Source organism: Vanacampus margaritifer, chromosome 16 (genome assembly GCF_051991255.1).
Source record: "Vanacampus margaritifer isolate UIUO_Vmar chromosome 16, RoL_Vmar_1.0, whole genome shotgun sequence".
NCBI lineage: Eukaryota > Metazoa > Chordata > Actinopteri > Syngnathiformes > Syngnathidae > Vanacampus > Vanacampus margaritifer.
In genome coordinates this window covers 8,510,066-8,520,420 of record NC_135447.1, presented here as the reverse complement: position 1 = coordinate 8,520,420, position 10,355 = coordinate 8,510,066, and the positions used below count along the sequence as shown (strand labels likewise).

The following is a 10,355-nucleotide window of genomic DNA, read 5'->3' as shown; positions in this document are numbered from 1 at the left end:
TGGGCAGTAGATGGCAGTTGGATATTTTTACATTTGACATTCAGCGTGTATTTTTCTTAAGAATATATCAACCCATTGCCCTTTATCCTAATCTATCCACATGCCATTTCAGCTATGACTTTTGTGCCTCTCCCACTCTTGTGGGCAAGAATAAGCGCCCATAAACACAATGTTTTCTCCTGCCTTCTTTGTAGCTGCTCAGCTTCCATCGTACAAAGGGCAGTGTAGTGGAAAGATTGTCACCAATGAGACAAGGATGCTGCTTTTCCTACTGCTCTACTGGAAACAGCTCCAGGCTGGGACTCACACATTATATATATATATATATATATATATATATATATATATATTCAGTGCAAAACCACTCAGTCTACACTAGGAGACAAAAACATTTTTGGATGAGCAATTTGTGTTTGTTTTAAATAAATACGATTATTGGGTATTTCAATACTAACTATCAAAATTATACTAATCAATAAGATAACCATATTGAAGTGTCTTTTGTGGAGCGATGCACACACCTAACATATATACATGCTGTATGGAGATCCTACAAACATTTTAAAAGCACTAAGTAAAAGTATAAGACTTTAAAATATTATTTCTCTGCATTTATAGACCGGTTATTATGTCAAATCCAACCCTGGTAAACCTAAAAAAAGAAAATGTCATGTTCAGTGGCACAGCTTGATTGACAACTGTGAAAGAGCCGCAGTGACTAGACTTCACTTGGGGATGTAGTGTCTGGTAGAGGTCAGAGTGCATCTAATAAAGATGACAGGCGCTACAGCATCTCAGAGAGACGACTACCTATGGCTTTTCACGTACTCGTGCTACCCCAGACTCTAATCTGATTCATGAATGGATCAAAATGGCAAATATAAGACTCAAGCTGTGTTTGTACGTCATGTAAAAATTTAATTGTCACTGGATTGCACATTTCATTGCGGGTATTACACAAATCCTATCATAGCCCCACCCACTCTTAGGTTCAGTTCAACGTCAAGTGAGGGCAACTCCAGCAAAATAGACGAAGAGGATTTCATCTCTAGAAGGTATAAATGAGACAAGCAGTCCGAGTCAATTACTATCACGCTGAGGAAGTAGGCAGCTCTTTGTTTCTTAAAATTAGGCTGGGCTGAGGACTCCGCCTCTTTCTAGTAGTACGCTGCCCCCTGCTGGAGTGAATTGTGTAATACAGTCCTATGCAATTGCTTTGATACTAGATAGAAATTGTATAGTTATATACAAATGAGGCTTTAAAGACACATTGTCAACATTGTAAGAATAAAAATGTGAATTTAAGAAGTCTACTTTGTGTTAAGCTACTGAGTTAAGGTTGTAAATTAATACATCATCAACAGTAGTTACATGGGGTCACACAGCACTCCACATTTTCTCTTTTCTACATGCAAAACTGTTCGTGTCTTTTGTTGTCAGTGTTATATTCTTATGAGCCATTCCAACACCATTGATCACTACACAGGTGAAGGTGGTGTTAAGGTCCTCTACGGTGACATTTTTCAGTAACAAACTCCCGTGATGAATCGTTTCGTCTTCTGAGGTGAATCTAAATCACACACAGATGCAATCTATGACATATAAAGCATAAAATACGTGGGTACAACACTTGAGTATGATACTCACGTCTCCAACTCATTTATTCTGTCATTGCTGTGAATGTCTTCAGGGAATGAGCCATTGATGAGCCAGTAGACGAGTGTCAAATCATTATTGCCATGTTTGGTCAAAGCTTCACAATGGAGAAACAATGGATGACCTAAAGGAAAATGTATACACGTTATAGATACACTTCAGTCCAAAATTATTAAAATAATGTCAACATGTTTATTACTTCATCAGTTTTAAATGGAAATAACAACTAAACTAATAATAAATAACACAAAGTGTAAAAAAAAAAATTAAGATGAGTCTAAAGTTCTATTATTTATATATTAAGTTATTTGTTCACTTTTATGAGCTGAGAAAATGTTATCAATTTATAGTTGACTGGAATGTTCATACATTTTGAGCACACACACACACACAAAATGCACATCTAATGTCTCAACTCCTTTTTGAAAATCCCAAGATCAAGGCCCATATGCTGATATGCTTACCTGGATAAGCCTTTATTTGCACGTAGTCTGGTCCTAGGATGACTGGCGCTGCATATTCAGGCACTGCTAAACAAATACCTATAATGAACTACTAAATAATAAAAAACGATTTAAGACACACAAAAGAGAGCATACCTGGAGAGGCATCTGCTAACAATAGACTTAAAGACCCCAGAGCTGTGGAGGGAAATGACTTCTTTACAACCATGAACTGAACGAAATGGGCTGGCGTCAGTCAAACGGATTACCTTTGATGACTGATGAGAGCGTCATGGTGATTCTTCCAGTGTTGATTCTTGACTGCTGATTCTTAGCCTGCATGTGATTTCTTTATATACAGCCCAGAGGACCAACTTCCTTGTTACCTTGCCGATCACTATGTTAAAGTTCAGTTCCAAAGGGGACTTTCTCAACGTGGCGATTTGGTATTTCACTCATGTGAATTTGACATATTATTAATGTTTTGTACTCAACTCACTCAAGTTACAATGTTATCTTATTAAACATGGCTTAGATTTAGTTTGCAAGCCATTTATGTGTTTCTGGTAATAACACTTTTAATCCTTTTTTCAACTACCAGATGGCTGAAAATTGCATTAAACATAAGAGGCCAAAGTTGTGTTAATAAACATGAAGAAATAAGTAAAAAAAGCAGGCAGCTAATGATTATGAACATCTTTACTGGGACATTAGTTGCAAAAACCAATTAGGGTGTCAAGAAAATTCTGAGAATTGACAGGATATTGAGACTATTAATCAAATGAAACATTAGTGCTGGTAATGTGCACCTAAAAATATATACAAAAAGTACAGACACTTTTTAAACCAATGTTTCAGTTCATTGCCAGGCACCCAGTCATTTGAATCGGAGCATTTTCTTCTCCGTGTGGTATGTGTGTCCATTTCCCCACACGTGCGGGTCACTCCAGACCGAGCACGTAGTTGATGCCTTGCACAAAGCCGATGATAACAGGCTGCCAGGCCACCAAGTAGCGAAGCCAGTCTAAAAGTTGTCCGTACATGACGTGTGGCCTTTCCCAGCTACAAAATCTTCGATTAAGGAAAAAGGGCGGAAAAAATGTCAATATTTTACATCTTGTCTTGCACACAACGACATTTGGTACCTTTAATTTTACATACTGTACAACTAGTGAGAGCATAACAATTACATTTACCAGGTAAATAGTAAATAAAGTAAGATTCTCTGACTATGCAGGTAGTTCTTTTTAATAGGTTAAAAAAAAGCAACTTATACCACTCTTGTGGTTGTTAGTAGTGCACAATCTGTGCCACAAAAAAAGGAAGAGGAACTTAAGAGTGCATCAGATTTAAAAATGTCACCTGAAGTTTAGTAGCAACGCTTCCTGTTAAGTGACGAGATTTAATTCTCTTCTGTCAGCACAAGAATTGGTTGCTAAGAAGTTGTGTTCTATTAAGAAGAAAATCCATATTTACTGATATTTGGGCATTACAATGTATATCAACAAACTAAATTAAAAGTGCATTCGAATCTGTTTGCCAAAAGGATACGGGTTGCTGAACATCCTCTTCAGATCTACCTTTTCTTTGCAATACGGGCACATTTGCTTCTTTCCCACGATGCACCAACCTCTTATGCAGAACTCATGGAACCTGGATGGGAAGTTAAGGCAGATCAAACCCTTATGGGAATTGGAATCGTTAACAGTGTGAAGAAAACTGAAACAAAAAGCTGAGAGAGCTTTTGCATAATAAACACGGATGAGGATCCTATCAGATCCAAAGTTTCGACCTGTTAAGTATCAGTGAAATACTACAACTCTTTCCTTATTGTGCAATTCCTGACACTCATAATCCAGTAATAGCATCGTGTAAATGACTTAAAACTGTATCACGGGGAACACCCGGTTTCGAAAGACAGCAACAAGGAACACAGAAAATCTTTTATGTCAACTATAGATGCTTGTTATTTGTGGTCCGGGCAGTGAACTTGTTGGGGAAGTGAGTTGATGAAAATAAAACGGACCGGCTTACATAACAAAAGGTTACCTAGTACGTGGCGCATTTCCAGTTCACAATGACAACGCTTTCATAGAAATTAGTCAACAAAGAAACCCCTGTTTAGTATATATATATATATTTTTTTTAATAAAGTTTCATTTTTTATAGCGTAGTTAGTTGTTGCAAAAGTGTATTGTTGATTGCGGCTCTCCTTTCTAAGAAATCCGAAACTTTCTTTAATTTGGCGTGATGGCAAAAACAAACAAAAAAAAAAAAGGACAAAATTCAACTACAACAGAAAGCTAGGGTAGCCGGGAAAAAAAAAAATCATCAGTACGTCCTTACCCGCTTTTGAGGACTTGCACACTGCAAGAACCAAGATAAGAGCAGGCAAAATCGACTCGTAACCTTTACACCCAGCTCACCCACCTCTTCTAGCGACTCCCCCCAGGCCGGCGCTAATTCAAGTACGCGCACTAAAAACATTTTCTCTCGACTTGATTACGGTGACCTTTTGTACACGAATGAAATTTCCCACAGCTGTCATGGCCAGGCGTCTCTCGTGAAAGACATCTCTTGAGCTCAAGTGGACCACCTGGTTTAATCCAATGAAAATGTTCCAACGAGAGATGTTAAGAGTGAAGGATACACATGGTTGCAGGATAATCTGTACGTGTTCTCAATGATGCCCTCCTCACTGACGTCAACAAGGATGGCTTGACCACATACGGCGCAGATATTATCAGACAGATGCTTGGTTGGCATTCCGGACGCACTGTAATACTACATTAGGGAGGGGACGAGACAGTGAATGTTACTTTTGGAGCAGAAGTCGTCATATCCAATGATGAGCGGAAAGTCGAGCCCTTTCTTACCCCGACTGTTGACGCCATGAAGTCAGCACACATCTCTGCAAAGTCCCTGCCGAGGACCCCGTAGTACAGGCCGTAAAATAACAGGGACACACCGAAGTCCATTGCATCTTCTGGCTTTATCCTGTGTGTGATTACAATTCTATGAATCACCAAACTGACAGTTAAGTCCGTTTCTGCTGTCAAGCTAACCGTAAATCATATTCAGTCTTGATTGAAACTAACAAGAGGCGTTATAACTATATACATTTACAACCGTTTAAGAATTATTATTTTTAACTATGACTAATTAATCACAAATACAATCAACAAATGACCTTTCCTATGTGTTCATCTTAAATTCAAGTGTGACATTTGAGCACAAAAGTTTGCCCAATGTAGATCAAAATGGTGGCAAACAGCACCATCTAGCGGCCAGTCCACTGCAAAACATTGGACTTTGCCAAGAATGTCGTCTTTTCTTTTCTTTTTTAACTATGACGTTATAGTAACAGACTAGGGCTGCTCGATTATGAATAAAATATTAATCAGGATTAATTTGGTAATAATTGCAATCGTGATTAGGAGTCAGGACAATCATCTGTTTTTTTGGTACAAATGTATTTATTTGAAACACTATATACTGTACAAGTTCCTTTTGGACTAAACAAAATTTGTCATTTTAAACTGAAAAAGGTGCAAATGTATCAATTTAAACAACTCAAAATAAGTATTAATAATCTTTTGATTTTGTTTACAATTATGCCAATTTTGTAATTATGGCGTGTAATAATTGTAACTGTAATTGAATTTCAATTAATTGTCACAGCTCTATTACAGACTGTTAAAAAAGAAAAAAAGAGAGAAAAAGTACCATGACCTACCTGAATATAAGGTTGATACCAAAAAGAGTAAACATGACAACAGTGTAGCCAACTATCCCAGTGGCATAGCTGATCTTGTAGAGGAGGAGGAACCATTTGTACACCAATCTGTAGCAGGCGAGAACGCTACATTCCTTAGAGACGAACATTGCTTCTTTTTGGGGGGGGGTTGTAGCAGATATGCCATAAAGTTGCATTTTACCTTGGTGTGGTGCAGGCCAGAGGCTTGCGAGTGGCACGGTAGGTAATATATGCTGTGATGACAGAGAAGATAAACCACGTGGTCAGGAACCTCCACCAGTGAAGTTTGGTAGTAAAGTAGAGAGGAACTACCCACATCTGGAACAGAGTCACCAGCTACAAGACAGCAGCATGTTGACACGTAAACCAGGGAGAAAAAGTTACCAACGGACAAGCCTTTTACTTGACATTACACACGACTGACAAATGATTCTTGAAATATTGAACTGAAGAAAATTACTGCACAAACTACTTAAGTACACTCGTAAAAATATTCCCTCTATGGATGACATGTCATTAACTGCCATTGACGGCTGGAGATGTCAAAAATTAATTTTAACTATTTCTATTAGTTTAACATTTTTCCCACTTTTGTTAACAAGAGTATGGAAACCTAGATTATTTTTTATTGTATTAGAACAGATATAAAAATGTGTGATTAATTGTGAGTTAACTAGTGAAGTCATGCGATTAATTACGATTAAAAATGGTAATCGCCTGACGCCCCTCATTTTTAATAATCTTTTCTTCTTCTTTTTTTTTAAATATAAGGATTATTAAAAAATTAGGGGCATCAGGCGATTAAAATTTTTCATCATAATTAATCGCATGACTTTACTAGTTAACTCACGATTAATCCGAAATTTTATATCTGTTCTATATGAAAAAAAAAAAAAAATTCTAGTAGTTAAAAACTCTTTTGTTAAAAAAAAGTGGGAAAAATTTTTAACTAATAGAAATTGTTAAAATGAATTTATGACGTCTATAGCCGTCAATGGCAGTGAATGAGTTAATGGATAATTGGGAAAATCGAAGTGTATTTATCAATGTATTTATTTAAAAAAAATTATGTGCTGCCTTGACAAAGTAGAATGAAATGAGATAAGAACCTATACAACTTGCCTACACCAATGCAGTAGTAAAGTCATAATTACAGTAATATTCATATTGAAAACACTTTGAGATCATAAATATAAAAGTCCAATAAAAAACAGCAGTAACTGAACATGCCGTGTAACAACATATTTTAATGCCGCTGCGCAAACCTATTCATTGAACACCTTTCATAACCATCCTGTATTATTTGATTTTATTTTTAGATTGAAGTACAAATTTGAGGCTGGACAAAATCCCACAATCGAAAACATTAGTAGTTCCACTTTAACAGTGCTAAACAAAACTCTTAGCAATATTTATTTCAAGCTTTCTGCAGTAGTACTGAATATTGTTTCTTTAGCAATTTAACATAAGCAAACAGCCCCTAGCAGCTTGTTGCCACATAGGGAAATACTCAATGTCAACACAGGTTTGCTACACCACATCACTTGTCCATACATACTGATCCATTTCGACATGACAGCTAAAATTCTTAAGTGGTCAATGAATGATACCCAGTCATGAAAAAAAAACAGAAGTCATGGGATAGTGTCGTTTCTTACGTTGTAAGACTTTGGGTGTCTCTGTTTCCACTGCACGAGGACGAGCTGGGCGATGACTAGTGTGACAATGAGGATCAGCACCATCTCTGCGTGCATGGCCTCATGGCCTTTGTGTTTGGCATGCATCTTGGCATGCTCCACTCTGTTGGTCAAACAAGCACAACTCAAGAGCAAATAAAACCTTGTTAATTAATATCTACTAAGAAAAATGTTTGCTTTTAAAACGGTTATTCACTCTGTGAGCCGCCTGCTGGCTATATGACATTTTAAGACACTGGAAACCATTTAAATTTATTGCCGTTCTTATTTGGATTGAGTGTTGACAAGACACAAACCTCCACTTCTCCTCCGGTGAGAGCTTGGACGCATCAAACTGTTGACAAAGAGAGACAAAATTATCATTGTTGCTACTTAAAGGGAAAAAAAAAACATTGAAAAGAAAGTCAGAACTTTGCGAGGATTATGTTCTATATTTTTTTAACAAAAAAACAAGACTTTTTCACTTTCTTTATTCATGCAGTACAATGTTTCAATCTAATCAAAAACTAATACCACAAAATCAATTCAACAAAAACCTAAATGTATTCTAAACTTTTGACTATAAACAGCTGAACAAACTCATGGCATTCTTTACACAATGTAAATGTAATATACTTCAGAAATTCATTCACAAATTTGTCACAGTACAGTATGTTTACAGTTTTGAGTAACCTTATTTCTCCTGTAATGGCAGTTCACCACTTACCTTTGTAACATTTCTAGCTATTAATTGCATTTAAAGTGCTTGACTTATTACCAGTAGTGTGCATACACGGATCTTATCTTAACATTAGATGATCATGAAGTGTCCATGAAAAAAAAAAGTGTAAAATTTTGTGGCATCTACCGACAATTTTCAACCTTTTTTGGCAGGGGTCAAATATTCAGTTTTCCGCTATAATGCAGCCATAAATAGCAATACCATATCATTTAAGTTCATTGTGTGAATCCAGATGGCACATATGCCATAAGGGTAAACTTAACAACAATGTCGCAGACTGTGTCGTTGTGTCTGGAAGGTCCCCTGATGTTACACAATCACCACAGAGCCAAGGGATTATTTTTTTTCCCACCATGAAGGTCTGTAATTGCTCACCTTAAAAATAAGGAATGACTTTCCATGCAGTGGGTGTGACAGCCTGACAGCAGGTGTCTGTGACTTTTATTTATTTTTTTCCTTTCGGACACATTACTACAGGTTACATCGATTTAATTGACATTTGGCCACTTCGGGTAAGACACCAATGGCCACACCTTTATGTAGACATTTAAACGCGTGACCTTTGACCCCCATCAACCACGTCAGGTGTACACTTAAAAGGCAGTGTGGACATTTTATTCTGCATTGTGTACAGTCCCTGACAAAAGTCTTGTCGCTTATCCATTTTGTAGAAACACCAGCTTATAACCTGACTTTTAATTAACCCATTGGTTTTGGAAATGGCTCATATAAAAGCTAAAACCCTCCCAAATGATGTTTAATATACAAAACTGAATTTGCTTCACTGAAGAAATTTTGTCATACAAGATATTAGATATGGATCTCACAGCACCACTACTTCATTCTCTGATGTTAGGTAACTTTTCTTTTGTATTTGAAGTCAATTATTTGTTCCATTTTCACATGACTTTTTGTAGGCGACAAAACTTTTGTCTTGCCAAAATCTGACCTTTCTGTGTTCATTAAATGATCAAAATTTCTTCAGTGAAGCTAATTAATTTTTGTATATTAAACATCATTTGGGAGGGTTTTAGCTTTTATATGAGCCATTTCCAAAACCAATGGGTTAATTAAAAGTCAGGTTATAAGCTGGTGTTTCTACAAAATGGATAAGCGACAAGACTTTTGTCAGGGACTGTATATTTAACGATTCACCAACAAACGAAAACTGATTGCAAGGATAGGAACCTGACCACGCTGGCCTAGAAGCGGCACATTTGACTTATTCGATTCGTAAAACGTTTTATCGTCTGGAACCCACCAGTTCACCTATGTTTAGTAGGAAGATTAACAGAGAGAAAGAGTGCTGACGTTGGGCTAACAGTACAGAAGCTAACGCGGCGTTAGCAACTACCGCCTAGGAACTAAATCCACTCCACCTGCTTGTAGTGTCACGACTAAACATATAAGAAATTACACTCACCTGGATCGGTTCATCGTGATGCTCCAGTCCGTGGTCGTGCTCCACTCCATTCACCTCTACCTCAAACACCCCGGCCATCTTCCGAAGGTTTCTTTATCTTTCGGGAGCCATTAGCAATGGACTAGCAACATCTCACACTCACTGTTACTTCCGGTATTGGCTTTCCTGGTATGGATTTCAAAATAATGTCGCAAATGATGTTTGACCGTTTTCAAAAAGAAATGCGCGTTGTTGTCTGAAACTTCTCAATGGAATGCCGTGAAACATTTTAGTCAACATTTTTCCAACAGTCTCTTCTCCATCACCTTCAGCCTGGAATTATCATTTATTGCACGCTTGGAGCGGAAATAGTTAAGACGCTCATTGTTTGAACACGCGTGAATAGAAGGTGTAAATCCCTACTCTCTTAAAACTACTTGTAATCTAGTTTTATTTTATAGTTATTTATATTTACGCCTGGGTGTGACTTTTGTGCAACATATGCACAGTTTTGTACGTGGATTCGTTGACTTTTGTCTTGGTAATATCATTGGGGCGTTCGGCAAAATACTTGCTAGTAGAGCTAAGACGTCTTTGACATTTTATTTCCCTTACGTAGATGCATCATTCCATCATAACAGTTGGCACGAAATCCAAAGAAAACACACACAAAAATCTG

General features: G+C 37.2%; 1 protein-coding gene across 1 annotated transcript; it reads right to left on the bottom strand.

Moving 5' to 3' along the window:
* Positions 1-2,780: 2,780 nt before the first annotated feature.
* Positions 2,781-9,865, bottom strand: rnf121 (ring finger protein 121). The gene is made up of 9 exons (XM_077547489.1): positions 9,698-9,865; positions 7,850-7,887; positions 7,515-7,656; positions 6,038-6,192; positions 5,836-5,943; positions 4,976-5,096; positions 4,750-4,883; positions 3,651-3,752; positions 2,781-3,161 (listed from the first exon to the last, which is right to left on the bottom strand). Exons 1-9 carry the CDS (start codon positions 9,773-9,775, stop codon positions 3,041-3,043), a joined length of 999 nt encoding a protein of 332 aa, XP_077403615.1. The 5' UTR covers positions 9,776-9,865; the 3' UTR covers positions 2,781-3,040.
* Between the last annotated feature and the right edge of the window lie 490 nt (positions 9,866-10,355).

Excerpts from the sequence above, each read along its gene's own strand:
- rnf121 (XM_077547489.1), bottom strand. The coding sequence starts at position 9,775 with ATGGCCGGGGTGTTTGAGGTAGAGGTGAATGGAGTGGAGCACGACCAC. Across the intron at positions 6,193-7,514 it reads GACACCCAAAGTCTTACAAC|CTGGTGACTCTGTTCCAGAT; the intron begins GTAAGAAACGAC and ends GCTGTCTTGTAG. Across the intron at positions 4,884-4,975 it reads TCATGGCGTCAACAGTCGGG|TATTACAGTGCGTCCGGAAT; the intron begins GTAAGAAAGGGC and ends TCCCTAATGTAG.